This window comes from Cydia amplana, chromosome 22 (genome assembly GCF_948474715.1).
Source record: "Cydia amplana chromosome 22, ilCydAmpl1.1, whole genome shotgun sequence".
Lineage (NCBI taxonomy): Eukaryota > Metazoa > Arthropoda > Insecta > Lepidoptera > Tortricidae > Cydia > Cydia amplana.
This window is the reverse complement of record NC_086090.1, coordinates 6,881,434-6,903,268: the sequence shown is the minus strand read 5'-3', so window position 1 is coordinate 6,903,268 and position 21,835 is coordinate 6,881,434. Positions and strand designations below refer to the sequence as shown.

At 38.3% G+C, this 21,835-nt stretch overlaps 1 protein-coding gene and 1 long non-coding RNA gene across 3 annotated transcripts in view; one reads left to right on the top strand and one right to left on the bottom strand.

Moving 5' to 3' along the window:
• The window catches only part of LOC134658332 (uncharacterized), a 96,637-nt gene that overhangs the window by 37,489 nt on the left and 37,313 nt on the right, over positions 1–21,835 (bottom strand). The window lies entirely within an intron of this gene.
• LOC134658299 (GDNF family receptor alpha-4) overlaps positions 1,728–21,835 on the top strand; it is a 321,487-nt gene continuing 301,379 nt past the window's right edge. For both annotated transcript variants that reach the window (XM_063513925.1, XM_063513924.1), the window contains exon 1: positions 1,728–2,069. In XM_063513925.1, the coding sequence (XP_063369995.1) occupies positions 1,874–2,069 (196 nt within the window). In that variant the 5' untranslated portion in view covers positions 1,728–1,873. The remainder of the gene's footprint in view (positions 2,070–21,835) is intronic.

Sequence of the window (21,835 nt, the reverse complement as noted above, 5' to 3'; positions counted from 1 at the left end):
ACATCGTGAGGAAACCGGACTAATTCCAATAAGGCCTAGTTTACCCTCTGGGTTGGAAGGTCAGATGGCAGTCGCTTTCGTAAAAACTAGTGCCTACGCCAATTCCTGGGATTAGTTACCAAGCGGACCCCAGGCTCCCATGAGCCGTGGCAAAATGCCGGGACAACGCGAGTAAGACGATGATAGCTACAAGAACTTAGCCTATCTTAATAACGGCTACGCCAAAAAATACTATATCTGTTTAACAATAAGAGTAGAGCTAATAAACAAGAGTAGATTCCAGTAATTGCCAACAATAAACCGCCCATCGCGACTTATTTGCTTATAAATCCGAAAAACAAAACGCCAAAGCAAAACAAAATTATCACATCCGAAAAGATCCAGTAATAACAAAAGGCGAAGTAAGAGACGTAAAAAGTCCATTATTGTGCCTCATTTTAATGAAATTTCGCATAAATAGGCGAAGTTTACAACAAAAGTAATATGCGTACTTTCCGGCGAAAAGTTAAATAGCGTATTAGGAATTCAATTTGTTTAATGTTCTCTTGAAGGGGGATTGAACGAGTGGGAGCTTTCCGTTCGACATGCGGTGTTATCGGACCAGTCTGACTGCGGGTTCATATTTATTCTTAGGTCCTATGCTAACCACCGTCACAGGGCGGACACGCCATACATCAAAAATGATTTGCGTTTATATGTGTGCGCGGCACGTCTGTACACGCGTCATTGAGTTTCTGACGGAATCCTGACATGCTCTCAGTAGAGCGACTTACGCACACATTTATGTCGCGGCCTGTCGCGGGCGAGGTAATCCGAATCGGGGCGGGGCGGTGCGTGTCCGTTCTGTATGATAATACTATTACTTATTCTGTGCCACCGTTTAAATATTCGCCCGTATTGGATTTACACACTGTATAATACCAGTAAACAGTCAGTTGTGATAAAGTGAAAAAATTACATCTTCATTTGTTTATGCTATCAAAATTCAACCCTGAAATACGCCAAGCTTCGAAAAAAGGGCAAAGCGAGCGACGGGTCCGTAATTCAGGTTTTATGGGAACCCGGTAATTGCTATTAGTCATTCGGATTTGACAGGCCGGTGCTGAGCAGGGTACATTTTTAGTTTCGTGACCAATCGACGATGAAAGGAGAATGGATGACCTTTTCAACCTGGTTTTGCTATTCGTTTTTTGTGTTTTGTATGTCGGAAGAGTTGGGAAATGAAGCTTATGTATATGTATCGCTGTGATATCTTATAAGCATTGTTCTAATTGGGCCGGGTGTGGCGTTATCTTGCTGTTAGACAATGTGTAACAATGTGTGTAATACACATTCATGCGAGTAAAGAAGTCGCCAAGCTCCTTTGAATAATTTACGGTTTAGACTCACTTGTTTTAAGTCACTCGCGCGACATGTTTCGGAGAGCCTAGGTCTCCTTTCTCAAGCACTAACAGTGCGAGCAGCGTTCACGACGGCCGTGTATCGCGTACTCCGGGCATAGTGGCTCCCGTTTGCTATTTGTCTTGTCATCTGCTTCGAACGATTAATCCGTTTCAAGTTTTATTCCAAGAATGAACCGATCAAATCATCGGAGTGAATAGGTATGTGAGTGAAAATTTACGAAGTATGAAACAGTTTGACCCAATGCCAAAACGAGTGTAGGAGTGAATGAGCGAATGAAAAATTATGACAGATTTAAATTTTCTTTTTTACATGTGGACTTTTATTTAATTTTTCAATTCAGCGTTGACCTTTTCCAGGAGATTTATAAATTAACTATACAAAACCGTGTTTAAATGTCAATTATGTACGCGTAAACGAAACATATCATACACAAGGTATATTTAACTGTAGTAGTGTAATGTGAATATCGATGAAGACGAGCGATGTTTGGGAGGAAGGGGAAGAGACGGCGATGAGGGTAATGTGGGTGCTGCTGGTGGTGGGGATGGTGGGGGGAGTGGGGGGGAGTGAGTTCCCGGAGAGGGAGTGCTGCGACCCGGTGTACCCGCCGAACACGGCGACGACCGCGGCGGCGCCGGTCACAGTTCCTGTCAGCAAGGCAGCAGGTAAGCGTATTTTGTTTATCAGTGGGCCAACCGACACTAGTGTCTTTTGAGCGGTAGCGTCTAGTCAGCGGTATGGAAAATGGCGTCGCTGCGCAGTTGCGCCAACGTTGCGTCGAGCAGCAGCCATAGAGTTGACTAGACGCCGACGCTAGTGTGAGGTAGCTCTATATTGCATTTCCTTATTGATTTTGAATGTTACAATATAATTGAGTGTCATGACATGGGCCCTGCAAGGGTAGGTACAGCAATCCTTGTTATAAACTAATTATAAATATGTCTAAGCGAAATCCTTTAATGGAAGCTATAACTGTCCACTGCGACAAAATATCAAGCCCATAGCGAGGGATATTGAGTTGGACCAAGCCAACTCTGCATTTACAATGATAAAGTGTGGCAATGTCATCATTAATGTCAAATTCTGATAAAACAATGACAGTTCCACACTTTGTTCTGTTCAAGTCCGTGCAAAGTTAGCCTCTGAAGCACTCATGACTAGGCAAGCTGTGAACCAGATATGGCAGCATACTGATTAGAATTTAGTTGTAACTGTCAGGATGCGTAGGTATTACAGCGATGTCGGTTTTCCTTATATATAAATAGAAGGAATTCAATCAGGCGGGAGGTAAAGTAGGGCAGTGGGTTTCTTGTAAAAGAAAGCAGCTTAATTTTGAGACTAAATATAGTTTATTGACAACCGCCATTTAAGTGGATCGATTTATAGGTAGTCATGATACCATCGAGTCTATGAACTATACAATATTCTCAACAATCGGACCTAGGTATACACTCGACCTTTATTAGGGTTCCGTACCTCAAAAGGAAAAAACGGAACCCTAATAGAATCACTCGTGCGTCTGTCTGTCCGTCCGTCTGTCAGCCTCCGTCTCCGAAACTACTAGACCAATTAAGTTGAAATTTGGCACAGATATGTAAGATTGCGACCCAAAGATGGACGGGTAACGTGAATAAATGAATTTTAAATATGGAGGCCACTTTTGGGGGATAAATGAGAAAATTAAAAAATAAAGTTTTTCAAACTATATCGTGTTGCATATCAAATGAAGCTCATTATAAGGATCTCAAATATATTCTCAAATAATTTAGGATTAATAGTTTAGCAGTTATTCAAGAAAATAGGCAAAGAATTACCATTCCCCCCCCCTTATCTCCGAAACTACTGGGTCTAAAATTTTGAAAAAAATACACTTACCTGACAGGAAAACCTATTAGAAATGTGCAGTCAAGCGTGAGTCGGACTTAATGTACGGAACCCTTGGAACGCGAGTCTGACTCGCACTTGGCCGGTTTATATTTAATGAAACATATTGTAACTGACATCAAAACAACAAGTGTTGTGTGTTTTAAAATAAATACGAAATACAACCTGAAAAGCGAACTTAACCAACATTTTCCGGAAAAAACAAAAGGCGATTGAACGTAATATTTAAGAGTCCGCAGCAAAATCGGTTCTCCATAGGTAGTTCCGCTTTCATTTTAAAACGATTGGCAAGATTGCTCTGATATTTTTTACTTATGGTACAATAGGTAATGTCTATGCCTGTAATTAGTTTATGTAGCTTCAGATATGATAGTTAAAAAAATACAGTGAATTTAAGTTTTTCATACAAAATTTGTTGTTGCTCTATTTCGTTTGTTTTATTGGCTGGAGCTATCTAAACTAATTACAAGCATACATATACGTCATGTCATTGTATGTGCAAAGTTTCATTACAATCCAACACGTAATTATAAAATGAGAACGAATCTCCGTTTGTATGAAAAGGTGAAATTTGTCCGAGCTTGCTGCGGACTCTTCTATCCGATGTTCTCAGACTCATATTCTTGCTTACTGATGTGCCTAAGGAAACTTTCCAAAATTGCGAAATGTTTCGGAAATTTAACGTAGGAAAAATTTGGAAAATTTCTTACATTTTTGTATGAGAATTGAAACTTCTACTTCAAACTTTTATAACCCTCGTTTACCTTCCGGGCTGTTCGGTTGTGGAATGCTCTGCCAGTAGAATTAAGATTAGCTATATCTCTCCCCATTTTCAAAAATCAGCTGGAAGTATACTTTTTATCTCTGCCTTAAGTTGCCATTTTATATATTGGTGTATAATTATTGGTGCAATAAAGAATATTTACTTACTTACTTACTCTTAATAGAACATATATTTATATTTAATGTTTATAGAAAATAAATGTTCTATTCCTGTCTAATAAGGTAGCCCACAAACAAAGATTCGCTGTACCGTTGAGTAAATAGCGTAAGGGGAGATGTTTGAAGTCGGGCACGGGGCAAATAGACAAGTGGGGAATATAGGGAATGTTGTCCCGCGGGACGCGGCCCACGTAGGCTTATCAATCTTATCATTTTGTTTCGAGAACTATTGCCGATATTGTTTAGGCTTGACGGATGCGACACGGGGACGACCACTCTAGTCGTAAAATATATATCTCTATCGCACTAATATGTAGTGATGGGTAGGACATCAATTTAAAATGAGTTTGTATGAGTACCTCATTTTCTAAAATGAGGTGTTACAATGTCTTACTTCAAATGAGGTGAGGTACTAGCATATTTTCAGCGTCGACTATTCCATTAATTCCAACGGCGACAAAAATATTTAATGTATATACATATTTATGTATTCATCACTTCCTTTATAAATAAATAAATAGTAACATTTAATTGGAGTGCAATTCTGGAGGTTAAGAATAGAACTTTTAGGAGAAATTTAATTTTAGAATCAAGTAAAATGAATAGAGGAGTGAAGTAAGACATTTTTGCGGTACGAAGTACTGCGACAAATTAACAAAATGAGTGGTACAAATGAGGTGCCTCACGAGTGAGCGACTCAACACTACTAATATGTAAGAGTGATAGAGAGACAAAAAGCGTTTCGTTGTCGTAGAGCAAACGATTGATTGGCTAGGCCCCCAAGCCGCATAATCGGACGCGGTGATTCGTGCGGACCTGTAATTTAAAGACCTTGAAGACCAGGACCCCATTTTATTAAACTATAAGTTTATAGGTAAGTTTGATAACGCGCTTGACCAAAGACGCGGAGCGATTTAGAAAATGCGCCCTAGGAACACATTAATTGACGAGCTAATTAAATCTGTTACGAAACAATCTACTTGCTCTTTTTAAGTTCTTGCTTTTGTCCCAATTAACCTTGCCAAAACGACAGGTTCTCTCGTAACTGTTGCTAGAGAGAAGTTTATTTTGGTAGTTAGTTATTCTGCCGGCCTAGCCAAGGTGACGATCGCTTGCGCTTCACTATCGAATCGCTTTGTGTCTCTATCACTCTTCCATATTTAGTGTAACCGTGAGAGTGCCTTTCGTTCGCTACGTAGCGTTAGCTATTGGCATGTTGTCTACGGGGCCTAGGCATTTTCCGTAAATCGACAACCACTGTGCCTATTTTGCGTGATACGATACTCTCTTTGGTAGTACCTAACCATTTCACTCTAGCAGAGTTGCATCCATGCAAGGTTGTAAGCTGGACCGTTTACCAGCAGCACTCGAGTTTATATAAAAAAATGATTCTAACCATACGTGATACGATGGTTAAGAAAAACAATCACGTCGTATCGTATAACACTCCTTTATAAGCCAAGCGAATCCCGTCAATCCCAAGATTGCAGAATTCCCTTTCCCCAGCCGTGGGCGGCGTGGGCAATCTACCAGATTCCATAAATATCCCTAACTTCGCCAAACTCTTACTGGCTCCCACAAACCATTCTAACAAAAATAAACCTAAACCAAATTAATTCAAGAGTAAACGACGGAACGGGCGTGAGTATTTGAGAGTTATCGTCATATTTCATTCATACAGCGATAAAATCAGAGTTATTTTAAGTGTTTGGAAGGAATGGGATTTGCTTTAAATATTTAATAAGGTCATCAAAGTCAGCTAGGGCAATGAAATTATGAGGGAAATGCAACTAGATAAAAATGCAAGAACTGAGTTAGAAGAGCCACGTATAGTACCATGAATATACAAGTGACCCTTTAGCATAACCTATACACGCGTCATTTCAAGATTGATTGTCCGAACGTTTACATGAGAAAATAGCCATCAAAATCTAAAAGTCGATCTGTGAAAAATGTGTCCACAAAGATGACGCTGTTAATCGATTTTTTTAGTATTCTCCTACCTACTTGCTACGCTTGGAAAGTGGCCCTAGGTTGGTTGTTTTAACTAGTTTTAGCGTAACTAAATTCAATTTGGTTTTTCTACTTTTCCTACCAAAACGCCTTTAATTCGGCATTACCATATTAGTTATGCAAAAAAATAAAACGTTCTTGCGGGCGAGACGAACATGAACCACACGGGGGTTGTCGTATTTTACGAACGTTCCCGTGGGGACGTCCGTCCGTGTGTGCAAACACGTCACGATCCATCTTGCCATTAGTTGACAAGGCTGCATTCGACACTAGGTATATAATTAGAAAGTTCGTAATATGATTAGTGATTACATGGTCTATTTTGCTGAACACAGAACATATTAAAGAGGTTAGAATGGCTATCGCGCGCAGTTAGTATCGGAACCGGTGTCGCCGCTCGTTCCTCTCCACATTTACTAACATTCGCGCAACGGTAGCAAAAACTTGTGTGCGTGGTGAATGGATAGGAGGCCTCCTTTAGACAGATTTGATGTCTGGCTTCTTAATCTGAAGGTTATTGTGGTGCAAAAGGCATGTTTACTTCGTTTTTCGGTCAGCGCGGGCGAGTAGCATGCGAGCGTTTGCTCAAAACCGGCGACGACACGTACCCTACTCGCATCGCCATTCTAACTTGTTCTGTGTTGCTGAACTTTGTGAACTTTCTAGCCAGGTATCTAAAACGGACAAAATGAGTGACGGAATGAACTGCACTCATTTTATGAAGGATTTTTTAGGACATTCGGGAAAATTGCGCTTATATTGTTCAGAACAGGGAACTCCATCTAACTATCAAAGATCGAAATCTGAAGAAAAAAAAATTCGCCGACAAAATAAAAATCAGCCCAATAAGAGTACTCATAAGTTACCAACTTTAACAAATCTGAACATACTAAATATTCTTCTACCAATCATGTGTTCACTATATTCGCAATGCAAACTATGCACACAGTTGTAATGATTTCAATTGTACTTCGCAAGTCGCAAGTCACGATCAACTCGAGCTGTCAGCGAGTAATTAATGCTGACTGTACCGCAACTTTAGCACGCCATGCATAACAACTGAATGTGCACGTATACTCATTCGATTCTATACCTTATTCTTGTGCAATAAAGTTGGATATTGTGCTAGTTTCGAATGTACTTACGGTAATGTTCAGCGTGGCAGAACTTTTAGGGTTGTCACCGGAGCAGTAAATATGTGATGAGGTTTTTTGTCTGGTCACGTAGGGCTGCTGAGACCGCTGATGACCATAATATAGGGTTGTGGCACGGGAGGGTTTATTTTGTTTCTCTTTTATCATGTATACATACCTTCTTATACATACTGTATATACCGACTAAAAATAATTAGATTCCACATAGGCACTGTTTAGTATGTGGAATCTATGAAGTATGTAGAAGTTGTTATTTTTACCCTATTTATGCAGAAAAGAGGAGAAGAAATTATTAATTTCTAACATGAGTCTATTTTGTGTCTTTCTCCGTAGTTAAAACCACTGAGTGGATTTTACTGAGAGGAAAACTTATCATCAGAAATTAAACCAATTTTTGTTTAATACACATTTCTGTACAGAATTTTTTAATTAAGTTTTTCACTATAGTTAAGCACAAATAAGATAAGTGGTGAGTAATAGATTCGACTCTAAAAAAGGTGTACATGTATTTATTTGGGTCATACACATACCTATAATATTTAATTCGTTCGCCTCTTCCTAAAGACATCACTAACTTAAGGGAATCTAACGCAAATTTTTACGCTACACAAACAGGCGTAATACATTTTTTCAGTAATTGAGGCTCAAATAATAAGTCGTTATTCGTCAACTTTTATTGTATTTCCACAGAAGAAACCTTTTTGTAAAACGTGCTTGACCCATTTACACGACATATGACATTTAGACTGTTCAAAAGTAAGCCTTAATCCTTTATCCTTGTCGTCGGGTAAAGGGGTTGAACTAAAACAATACGCAAACGTATGCACGTTAGTCGCAGGTGCGGTTATTAGAAAAAGCTTGTGAAAACGTTTCGATTTGAAATAATTGCAGCTCTGCGCTGCCCGCCGCAAACAATACTTTAAAATGGCCGCGATACGGGGAGCATTCGACGTGAGGCTACGTTGGGCACCAGTGTTAGCGAATATTTGCGAATGAATACAATTCCTCGCCAGTATGCCTGTGACCACGGACGTAACGTCACGTTCGACACTTCATACCGAATAATGCACGCTATTAAGTCCCGTTTTCAGTTTTCTTAAATTATTAATGAAAACTGTGTTAAATTTAAACAAACATATTTGCGAATGACATCGCTGTCAATGAAAGTCTCCACATAGCAATTTAGTGTTAGCATTTTGAGAGTCAGAGGGCCTAGCCAAGGGCGTCTTGGCTTGGACCTAGCCAAGGGCGAGGACCCTAGACGTGGGTCACAGCGAACGAAACGGTAACGGCGCATTAGTCCCCACAGACAAGGGTTCCCTTCAACCACTGGTCCAACCAGGTTGTTTTTACTCGATACAACATATCTTCTTCTACATCTACAGTGTGTGGCCTGTAACACGGGCGAAAAATTAAAATGTAGATTCTACTCCTCAAACTAGACAATGTTTGTTCAGCGACTTTTAAAAATAACTTGTGGTTTGTATTTTAAAACACTTTAAATTTATTCGAACACGCAATGTATTACGAAATTGTTTATGCCTGTTCGGTGACTAGACTGCCGGGCAATGTCAATAAGATGGAATTTAAAGTACATTGAAAATATTATTTAGTTTGTTTGAAAAAGGGACAATTTTAAGACTACATAATTTCAATAAGTTGTTGAACAAAAGTTTTATTGTTTGAGGAGTAGAATCTACGTTTTAATTATTCGCCCGTGTTACAGGCCACACACTGTATACAATAAGTATGTTCATCTTAGTGTAGGTATTGTTGTAAATTTCACATCCGATGGTCATAGTCATAACACAGAGCGCGTCAGAGCTACCTATTCATCAAAAAATCGTCTTTGTGACAATATAAGTAACAGTGTGTCGCGTGCCGTTCGCAGTGGCACCCCGCCCTTATCGCTCGCCATCGGCCTATGTTTATGGCCGCAAATGCCCGCTATTACCTGCCAGGTATGGTCGCTGAAACCCCCAAACTAAATATTTCCTTTTTATGGGGACCGGGGTTATTTTTATTAATAAATTTACGTCTACTTTATCTCAATTTGTTTATTATTTAAAGTTTTTCTTCTTCTTAGTTTTTCTAAAGATGAAATAATATGATAAAAGTCGGAACTAACAAAAAACATGGAATATTAAGTTTTATTTCCCAGCCTACATCAAAACAATCACTTTGTGAAAACAACATGGTGAGGTAGATATACAATAAAATACAAAACTCTACCGTTCAATTTATTTTGAGTGTATCACAACAAAGGAAGTAATATATTTGTTTACTAGCGTTTGTCATGTTATAGACTTTTATGGAGACATTTTCGCAACACAGTCACAATTTTTTATCAATTTAAAAAAGATTTAGAAGGTTATGCTTTTTTTATTTATCTATTTTAAATCTTAACTTATCTTAACTATATTATCTTAACTCTGCATGCACGTCGAAAGTTCCCTTTATTTCATCAAATTATAAAATAGTAAATTACAGACGTATAGAATAAAAAATGTCTCTGCGTGGTTTCGGCCGAGGTGTGTATTATTATTTTTCAGCTCATCGGATGCGGAAAGCGGCAACTTCGTTTAGCACAGCGGGCTGAAATCTGAGGCTTTCTGGCTGGAGGGCAAGGCAGAAAAAATAACTTCACCACTGTCTATGATATAAAAAGTTTGTTTTTCCAGATGCGCTGTGTCATATAGCCAAAGATTATTGCATGTATTTCGAATGTTTCATCTTCCGTTCTTTAAATGCCCGAGACAACGAAATGATCCCATTTGCCAAAAGTACGAGACACTAAGAAAAACTCGATATTTTTTAATATTTATTTCCATTTCCCCCTCTTTTACAAAACACACGCACACGCTCTTTCGAATAGCCCATCCGCCAATGTACCAAGGCTCGGAACCGGTTTTTTCTTCATACAAAAAATACCGGTATTATTACGTTATTTTTCGTTCTTTGATTTATTATTTAATTTTTAATGGGACAATCTAATAATACGAAGTTATAGCCTAAATACATGATTCAGACCTACGTAAAGAGCATAAAATAATGAAAAATATTGGGCTATTTTGGGTTTTACAAAAAAAACCGGTTCCGAACCCTGCATGTACCTATACTAATTACACTCAAGAACAATGAAAACGGATTACTTCACGTAGCAATATCCTTACGAAGTTACCCGTTTTCAATGCTCCTGAGTGTAGTCCCGTGATTGCCTCCCACTTTCTATTACGACAACGATGTAACTCCCGTACACTTATTTATGCAAGTCGAAACAAAACGACATTGTAAGATTCGAGTCTCTGATCTATGCTGTTAATGAAATTTCATCACTAACAATGTGACATAAAGTTGAATATCATGTGACAGTATGTAAAATTCCCGTTTTTGACAGAATAAGCATAAGTCCGCCCCTTCAGTCTAGACGCTATAATTTATGTAAATGCACAAGTCAAGCTTAGGAGAGATGATTTTTATGTAAATTTTCTGTTCAATTTTCTAAAGGTTTTTTCAAAGTAAAAATCTTTTGACGCTAAGTACTTTTCTGAGAGTTTTTGTGATGGACTTGAAAGTTTGTTTTTTAGAGATATTTGGTAAAGTACTTAAAAGGTAGAAATGGGGTTTTTCTATAACTGTCTAGTAAAGTGACATTCTTAAATATTTAAAAAGAACACTTATCTAATGCTATTACGAAGTAGACGACGTAAAAGATATATGAGACATATTGTCCGTGCTTTTATGACCTTAACATTACATTTCACATTTATATTTATAACTTTTAACCCTTTAACCGCCAGAGTCTGATATATGAGACATTACATATCCAGCTCATTTCGCCACAGTCTGATAAATAAGACAAAGATCTGATATGGTTTTTACAGCACATTTATAACTCCCGTAACTATGCCAACCTTACTCTGCGTGGTACAATTACTGTTGGTGGCGACACGAGCACGCTCGATCAAAAATTGCTGGCGGTTAAAAGGTTAAATTTGTAACACTAACGTATTATTACACTTTTACTTTACATATCTATAGGTGCCATTTGACATTTACGTATTCTACGTATTCAAGCTAATGAGAAAACTCAATGAGAATTAATTAATTTAAATTGAAGAATGAATTTCTTAAACCTAAAACCTAAATTAATTAGGATTTTTTTACCTTGTAGAAAATTCTAAAACTAAAAATCCTTCTTTGAAAAAGAAAAACCCTAGCCCTTGCCTTGTGTAATTATAGATTATTTTCTATTAACTTAGTAAAATTAGAAGCTAGGCACCCTCACCCTATAAATTAACTAATGAAGCATAATGACTAGGTACATTCAGTATTTTAAGTTTTTATACCTTTTTTCATAACTTTATTATAGCTTTATTTACCTACAGTAAACGGGGTAAGGTAAAAGAAATGAATTAAATAATTATGCAAATTTTCAACCCGCGTTCTATTTTTGCACAAATGTCACAAGAACATTATAACACTGCTAAGTTAATTACAGTAACTTTAATTAGTTTACAATTCTATTGACGCATTTTTGACTTTCAGCCATATTCGAAATTTAAGATACGTCAAATATAAGATATTGAAACGATATGGATGATATGGATCGGATATGTCACTGTCAAACAAGTGTCAAAAGTGACGTTTCTCCAAAGAAATACCTAAGGACGCCTCAGCAATATGCTGATGGATCCCTTGCCGTGGCATGCCGATAGTGAGCGACGGACCTTAAACAGTCTACATTATTGAACTTAGGCAAAAGTAGATGTACCTAATTCTATAATTATCAATTACTCAAATGCCTATTAAAATAAAGCGGCTTATACCAGTTATACCGGATCTCTAATTTATTATTATTATATTATTATTTTACCTTTACAAATCCGAGAGTAAAATATAGCAAAATATAAGCACCAATAAATTATCACGAACAAAATGGCGCCTTTCATTGAAACGAAAACCTTTAAAAGTTATCAATGAAATTAGAAAACAATTTCCAACACTTTTGGTTCTGCTTTCTTAGCGTGAAAAGTTTGGTTCATAAATAGTTTATGAAAAAAGCTAAATTAAATGTTTAACGAGTTCACAAAAGCGATGAACTTCAGTGTGGCGCACGCACGCGATCTTACGCCGAGGATTCATTAAATTGACGTAGAGAAAAACAGAGTGATCAGTAGGAAGAAAACGCTAAGTTGATCCTTTCTTATTTTAAATCATAATCCTAAAGCATTGCGATACAGCGAGGAAATGTCGCCAGCATCCCTGGTACAATGCCTCAACCTATTTTAGATTTAAGCTAGTTAGGGTTCCGTAGCCAAATGGCAAAAAACGGAACCCTTATAGATTCGTCATGTCTGTCTGTCTGTCCGTCTGTCTGTCCGTCCGTATGTCACAGCCACTTTTCTCCGAAACTATAAGAACTATACTGTTGAAACTTGGTAAGTAGATGTATTCTGTGAACCGCATTAAGATTTTCACACAAAAATAGAAAAAAAACAATAAATTTTTGGGGTTCCCCATACTTCGAACTGAAACTCAAATTTTTTTTTTCATCAAACCCATACCATACGTGTGGAGTATCTATGGATAGGTCTTCAAAAATGATATTGAGGTTTCTAATATCATTATTTTCTAAACTGAATAGTTTGCGCGAGAGACACTTCCAAAGTGGTAAAATGTGTCCCCCCCCCCCCCCCCCCCTAACTTCTTAAATAAGAGAATGATAAAACTAAAAAAAATATATGATGTACATTACCATGTAAACTTCCACCGAAAATTGGTTTGAACGAGATCTAGCAAGTAGTTTTTTTTTTAATACGTCATAAATCGCCTAAATACGGAACCCTTCATGGGCGAGTCCGACTCGCACTTGGCCGCTTTTTTTTTAATTTCTTTTAGTAATACACTGTATATACTATATATCTTGTTTGTAAATAAATGATTATTTATCATCTAAAAAAAAATCACCTTTAAATTAGTAAATATAGCCGGTCAAACAAGTTAATAGTCAGTAGAAAAAGGCGCGAAATTCAAATTTTCTATGGGATGATAACTCTTCGCGGCCACATTTTTTAAATTTGCCGTTCTTTTCTACCGACGGAAATGGCTTGACAGAGTATATAAGCCCCCGGCAGACAAAAATTATGTATTTTTGAGCAGGCTATCTCAGCTATCTGGAACCAAAGGAATTCAAAGCACTACCCATGAACTTCATCATCCTATACATTGAGATGGTCGAAAAAGGTCTTGAGTAGGCGAAAGGTAATTCTTAAGGGGTTGTTGCACAAAAGATCCCGGTGGGTCGAAGTCTATCCAGGAATCGGATACCGGTATTTTTTGTATGGGAACGGAAACGGTATTTTTTCGTTCTTTGCTAGTTACTTCATTTCTAATTGGGCAATCTAATAAGACGAAGTCGTAACCTAAAAACACAACTGAGTCCTGCATGTCGAGTATAAAACAATTCGAAAAATATGGTTGTTTCTAAGTTTTTGTAAAAAACCGGTTCCGATCCCTGAGTCTATCTGCAACTCACAACACAAGCCTATTAATTATGCTTACTGTGGGGCTAGATTGATCTGTATAATATTGTCTACTATTTGTTTATTTATTATTTGAACGTCTAATTCAAATTTACTGAAGAGCTGAGATTATAATAATTATAAAACATTGTGGCGGTATTGTTAATTCTTATAGTAGCTGCGCAATTCGACTTCTGTGTAAAAATGAATTCAACGCGCTTATACGAACGTACTAATTTAGTTTATGTATCACTAACAAACTCAAGGCAAGGTAGGTATTTCCAAACCAAATGGAACATTTCAATTTTAGATTGCTATCTGTGATTCGTCGGGTTAATATTTAAGTGGCCTACTTTTACTTTAACCTAGTGATTTGTTATTTTATTTCATTTCTCTTTTGTTGTTCGTTTGTATAACAAAATTTAATTTAGGTAATAGGGAGTATTACTGCAATGTTTTTCCGCCAGAGTGCAGCACTAGTGACTTAAGTATACCATAGAGTAACTTATACATACTGTACCTTAAACTGTTTTTTGACAAGTTTTCACAGACAATCAAATGTGACATTGATACATCAAGGCGGTTTGTTTACAAAGGGCCTACCGGGAAACGCGAAATCGAAACTCCGCTATCTGCCTCTTTATCACTCGAATACGTAAGAGTGATAGAGAGGTTAGATAACAAAATGTCAACTCTCTCGTTTGCGGTAGACCCTTAGATTATTTACTTATTGTTGGAGTGGCGCCCCCTACGCAGACTTTCGCGTAATATCCTCCTAAGTCCCCAGCAGGGATGTTGCTAACATCCGCATCCGCATCCGCAACCGCGGAACATCCGCATTATTTTCAACATCCGCATCCGCATCCGCATAAAATCGATGCGGAGCTTATGCGGATGCGGATGTTGAAAAAGTCGGTACAGGAACGTCTTAGCGGCGGTGTACGAGGGGAGTTCAAAATATTCTCGGTATGAGAATGAAAACAAACAAGTACGAAAAGTTTGATATTTTTATTTTTCAATATACTCCCCCCCTATGTTCATACACTTAAAAGATCGATCATTTTTTTTAATCCTGCATAAAAATATTTTTTATCTTTGGTGTAAAAATGCTCCTCCACTGCCGCCTTCAATGCTTCATCATCGGAAAATTTATTTCCACGCAGATCCTTTTTAAGATTGGGGAACAAAAAGAAGTCGCTGGGGGCTAAGTCCGGACTATACGGTGGGTGAGTAACAGTTTCAAACCCACATTCAACAATAGCTGCCTTGGCAATATGAGCAGTATGGACGGGGGCGTTGTCATGCCTTTGGTTAACTTTCCTCGCCTCTTTTCTTTGATTGCATCCTTTAATTGACGTAGAATGTTAGCGTAGTACTGTCCTGTGATATTTACACCTTTTTCTTTATAATCGATCAGTAATACTCCTTCACAATCCCAAAATATCGTGGCCATGACCTTGCCAGCTGAAGGGATGACCTTGAACTTCTTGGGATGAGCTGAACCCTTAATGTGCCACTGCATGGACTCTTGTTTACTCTCTGGGTCATAATGATGAACCCAGGTTTCATCTCCAGTAACTATTCTTTGCAGCACCTCATCAGGATTTTCACCGCACAGGTCAATAAAATCGGAACAACAAGCTACACGCATGTCTTTTTGAAGCCGAGTCAGCATTCGCGGAACCCATCTTGCACTTACTTTTGACATATTAAGATGGTCATGGATAATATCATGTACGGTACCAATAGAGAGATTGGTTACTTGTGCTATAGATTTTACCTTCACTCGACCATCTTCCAATATAAGTTTTTCCACTTTATCAATATTTTCTTGTGAAGTAGCTACTACAGGCCGGCCAGGTCTAGGGTCGTCTTCAACACTCTCCCTTCCACGTTTAAACTCGCTTGACCACTTTTGAATGGTAGATAAAGAAGGAGCAGACTCACGGTAAACACAATCCATTTCCTCTTTTATGGTTTTTTGATTTTTACCCTGTTTTGTCAAGAATTTTATCACGCATCGATGTTCTAATTTAGTTAACATTGTCAATTCCCACATTATGTTCATGTTTGTTCAGCAATTGCAGAAAAACAAAAGAACATCTCGGTTCGAATTATACTTTTTTTTAATGTCAATGAATAAACCTTAGCGGCCAGTAACGAAAGAAATTTTAGAAGAGGTTGTAAGATATCAATACCGAGAATATTTTGAACGCCCCTCGTAAGTGCTAGGTAATTTCGTCATTACCTATAACGAAATCGTCTAGATCCAGAAAAGTCGGCGAAGTTACTGTTTATTAAATATAACGCACCTATATTCTCTCAATACAGACGCAATACAGACCATGAGAATATTGACGGAAAAACATCGCGTAAATAAGGAGGACTTGCACTTTATATTCATAGACCTGGAAAAGGCGTTCGATCGGGTACCGAGAAGACTTGTGTGGCAATCAATGAGGGAACATCTAATACCCGAGGACTACATACGCTTGGTTCAGGACACATACTCCAACATCCGCACGAAAGTCAAAAGTCCTACCGGATTGAGCAAAGATTTCGCGGTCGAAGTGGGAGTCCACCAAGGATCAGCGTTAAGCCCCCAATTATTTAATATAGTCATGGATTATATCACGAAACCCATTCAGCAGGAACTACCTTGGAACCCCCTATATGCCGACGACATCGCGCTTGTTTCCAAATGTGCCGAAGACCTGCAAACAACTCTAACCAAATGGATCACTACTTTAGAAAACGCGGGACTCCGAGTAAGTAGATCGAAAACCGAACATCTTGAATGCAACTATAGCAATGTGGCAAACAGATGCAATCTCTACTACCCGGATGGAACACAAGTACCAAAAGTTAACCAATTTAAATATCTAGGCTCGGTTATAACAAATGACGCGAATGTAGAAGTAGACGTTTCCCACAGAATCAATATCGCATGGCAAAAATGGCGGACACTCACCGGAGTCCTTTGTGATCCACGAATGCCCATACGTACAAAGGGCAAGGTATACAAAACTGCAGTGAGACCAGCAATGCTATATGGGGCTGAATGCTGGCCCGTTAAAGAAACACACGTCAAAAAGTTACATGTGGCCGAAATGAAAATGCTTAGATGGTCAGGTGGAGTTACAAGAATAGATAAGATACGAAACGAATTTATTCGAGGCAGCTTCAAAGTCACTCCCGTCTCCGAAAAACTTACGGAAACCCGCCTAAGGTGGTACGGCCATGTTATGCGGAGAGACGACGACCATGTCGTGCAAAAAGCGCTGGCTCTGCCAGAATGCAAAAAAGGTAAAGGACGGCCCCCTCTGACGTGGTGGACGAGTATGGCCAAACTATTAGAAAAAACCCAACTACCCGACCCGACAACTGAAGACAGATCGTCTTGGCGCCTAAAGATAAGGAGAGCCGACCCCACCTAATGTGGGATAAGGCAAAGGAAAAGAGAAGAGCACCTATATTCTTGCTCAAATACTAAACGTTTGGTTTTTTTAATAAAAAAATACTAAAAATGTAATATTTGACGTTTTCTAAGTACCTAATCTTGACATCCGCATCCGCATCCGCATCCGCGGATGTGAGCCTTTAAAAATCCGCATCCGCATCTGCATCCGCGGATGTCAAAAAATCTGCATCCGCAACATCCCTGGTCCCCAGTTCCTTTTAAAAAGACAAATTCAAATCAAATTCTGAACTATAATGGAATAAAAGAAGGTTCCAAATTCAAAACTGCAAATCTGACTCTGGGTCTTAGGAGGATATTCCCTATTAATAAAAATTTGAATCATTCAGGAATGAGCTCCCATTTCGAGGTTTTCTTGAGGGAAAAAGTACAGTATGGGATTCTTCAAAAAAGGAGTGTACAGGTTTTTAAACGGTCGGCAACGCGCATGTTACACCTCTGTAGTTGCAGGCGTCCATACGCTGCGGAGATTGCTTACCATCAGGCGGGCCGTATGCTTGCTTGCAAAAAAACAAATTATGTCATAAACTAAATTACTACATAGTATAAAAGAAAGTCGCTTCCCGCTGTCTGTCTGTCCCTATGTATGCTTAGATCTTTAAAACTTCGCAACGGATTATGATGCGTTTTTTTAAATAGATACTTAAAGTGATTCAAGAGGAAGGTTTATAATGTATAATTTGTATCCGTGCGAAGCAGGGGCGGGTCGCTAGTAAATAAATAAATCATTTACTTACAATTAGTTCCTGGTAATTAGTTATCAATCAGATAACCAAAAGTTTATATTATATTAGTAAGCATGTTAAGAAAGATAAAACTCCAAGTTTTAGAGTTGAGGCATAAGTTAATTTCAATACAAGATAAGGGTCGGGAATTTCTAACAAACTCCATGATATCGAGTGCGAAACTTTAGGGTTCTATCTATCGGTAGGTACGCTATGTATATACAGGTAAGTAACTAGACTTTCATGATATGGACTTTGACTGTAAACTTTTAAACATTAATCTAAATTTTCACGAGTTTTACACATTATTATTTACGTAAACGGAAATTTATCGTGTATAGTTAAGTTTTGATATTACCTCCGACGTTTCGAAGATGGCATTGTCTCCATGGTCTCGAAGAAAGACTGACTAAAGTCTTCTAGATGCGCGACTTTTTTGAACTAAGTACCTAATATTACACACACTTGGCGAGACCAACTGGCGAGACCTATAACTTAACATGGCATAATATGTTTTAGTTTACTGAAACGTCAAAAACATACCATCTCGGCCTTTAACCGGCCCGCAAAGTGTGAGGTGATTATTATTTCAGCACTCTACAAAGTTTGCCAGATTACCCTGCTTATGTACAAATTAGACGACCGCAAAGCACCCGCGTATGGGGTCGCGGGTCGGGTCTTATCCAGGATCTAACCCAACACATATGAAACTATGGCTACATTTTTACGTGGGTTAACTGAATAATTGCAAAGGATGTTACAGTGACCATAGAAAACAGTAAAACACGATAGTTGTTATCTTATTGAGTAGAATACGTCAAGATCTATAGAAGAGTTTCAGGACATTAGTAAAATAGGTAGTATTGTGGTATTAAGCTATGATAGACATTTTGAAGTAAACGACTGTTACTCACTTTTTTAAGTAAAACTCCATAAGCGGCGACTTAAGAGTGAAATTTCAAGCCTCATGTCCTGCCATTTTAAGAATAATTAAAACCCACAATAAACCTACATTCAGACCCTTCCTTCATTCCTTCTACCTTCATTCATTCTGGTTTAATCGTATTGCAGTATTTAACATTGTTTTTGATCATCGTTTTGCCACGGCTCATGAGAGCCTGGGGTCCGCTTAGGAACGAATCCAAAAATTGGCATAGGCACTAGTTTTTACGAAAAGGACTGCCATCTGACCTTCCAACCCAAAGTGTATACTAGCCCTTATTGGGATTAGTCCGGTTTCCTCACGATGTTTTCCTTCACCGACCAGGTAAATATCAAATGATATTTCGGACATAAGTTCCGATTTAACGTTGTATTTGATATTCTATTAAAAGAAACAGAGTTACTCTCGCAAGGCACACTCAACCTTTTTGATGTCTCTTTTTATACCGACTTATCTTTGTCCTTGTATCAATCTACTTTCCGACTGAAGGTCATTTGGTTTCGCTCCGAATAAAAGCTATTGGGATTCCCTAATACCGACCACTATTTAATGTGACATTAATGTCTTCTGATTTGATCATTATCTTTGATGGATTGAATGAACACTCGACTTCCCGAACGGGGTTAATGTATTAGTTTGAATAGCCAGAAAGTGATTATCGAGGGCAGTATTTGTAGTTTTTATCGGATAACTAAGTAGTATACATATTTAGAGTCATAATTATAAGTCTGTTGTTATATTAAAATCTGCCAAAAATAAAAAAAGATAATAGGAAAACAGTATTAAATTTGAGATAAAATTCTAATCAGAAATTAATGAAAAACTGCAGCAATGCAACAACAAAAAAAAATAGTTACAATTAAGTATACGACTTACTGAACACGATACAATAGCAGAATGCGACTTTATGTATTTAAACTACACAGTGAAAAATAGTCCTCGCTTATACCTACCAACAAAAATAAAGGCAACAATGAAGATACACATTTTTGGTAGCAATATCATGCATGACATCGACCTCTTTATATATAAACCCAATTAAAAATAAGTCTAGCCCGACCTTCACCATCTAAACCAAACGTCTTACGAATCGAGTGACATTCGACTTTCTATCACGACTTCTAACTTATCGCTCGCTTAGTAGACCAAGTTATCTTCGACCTTGCTCATTCGATTATAGCTCTTATATAGTTAGTATAAGGTTTTTGGTAGTTACGTGAGGGGTGTATCATGAACCTCCGAAAATCAAGGCGAGCGATAAACGCCGGTAACTGCGTTAGCCACGCAAGGGATGCGACAGTGCGCATAGACAAATTGCCTGAACATTATCAGACTAAGGGCTGATTTAGACGGCACGTGAAATCGTATGCGATTTTAGTTACATTGCGGACTGTTGGTTACGTCCAATTCAACCGACCGATCAAAACCCGCAATGTAATGAAACTCGCATGCGAGTTCTCGCATCGTCTAAATGAGCCCTAAGTATTGCGTTTATTAGGTCGGCTGTTGCTGACTAACAATAAGTATTTATCAAATAAAGTTTCTGAAAGAAAAGTGCTTATTGCCGACTGTACTTTATTTACGGCCCCAAAGTATTGGCCTCGTCAAAACAAATTATACTTATGAGCCCGCGAGTTTGGCTTTTCTACTAGCTACCAAAGTGTCAAACGTATCCATATCTAGTACTAAATTACCTACCTACGTATCATCATCACCCTCCAAGGCGGCGCGACCGTGATTCATATATTGAAAAGCACTGATTTAAGGACACGTTAGAACGGCCTGAGTCCGGGCCGAAGCGTCCGACACTTCGTTTTCTATGACGGGTGATCGGTCATCACGTGATGCTTATTATAGAAAACGAAGTGACTGACGCGTCGGCCTGGATCCGGACCGTTCTAGCGTGAGTCATCCTTTAAAGGAAGACATGTACATTGTACATACATGTACTTGGACGCATTTTATTCGGATTGACGGGAAAATACAAACGACAGGGTTGAGTGGAAGAAAGGAGGGGAGGCCTTTGCCCAGCTGTGGGACACTAAACCAGGCTAACAAAAAAAAAGTACATTATGATTTCATTCGTTTTTATTGCTCTTTCGTGCAATAAAGAGAAGGTACTTACTTATCTTGTACATATGTTACATTCAACTCAATCGATATGTTAACGCAATTAAAACAACAACGTCAATACAATAGTTATTTTAACGTCACAAATTGATTGACTTAGATACGAAGCCAATAACTAATTGACCAATAAAAGTTTTATACATTATTTACATAAATATCAGGCTTTCCAAAGTTCTAAAACCTAATTAACCCCAACAAACGCGTTCCAAACTAGAACAAAGTGTTAAAACTAAACAAGAATAAAGCTGGCATTTACCTATTTGAGTTGTAGAACAAATAGTAAACTGTACAGTGAGTGACGATTACTGGAGTACAAACCGAGGGCTCGGGGGACTGTATCAATTATTCACACTAGCCTTGGGTGGACTAGTGCTTGACGCATCAAACTTGGACGAGATTATAAACCACATGTGACTGAAATCAAAACCGATTAGAAAAGGGTCACTTCTTTGGGCAATATAATAAGACGCCTATGCATAGACTAGGAATCCTCTAGCTAAACGGACTAGACGGAGTTTAGAGCAATTATTTCATGAATCCGATGCTGCCAAAAATACTGGGTGCGGGGGACGAGGTGAGCGAATCCCGTGCCGTGATTGGTCCGTTCAAAGACGCGGACCAATCACGGCACGGGATTC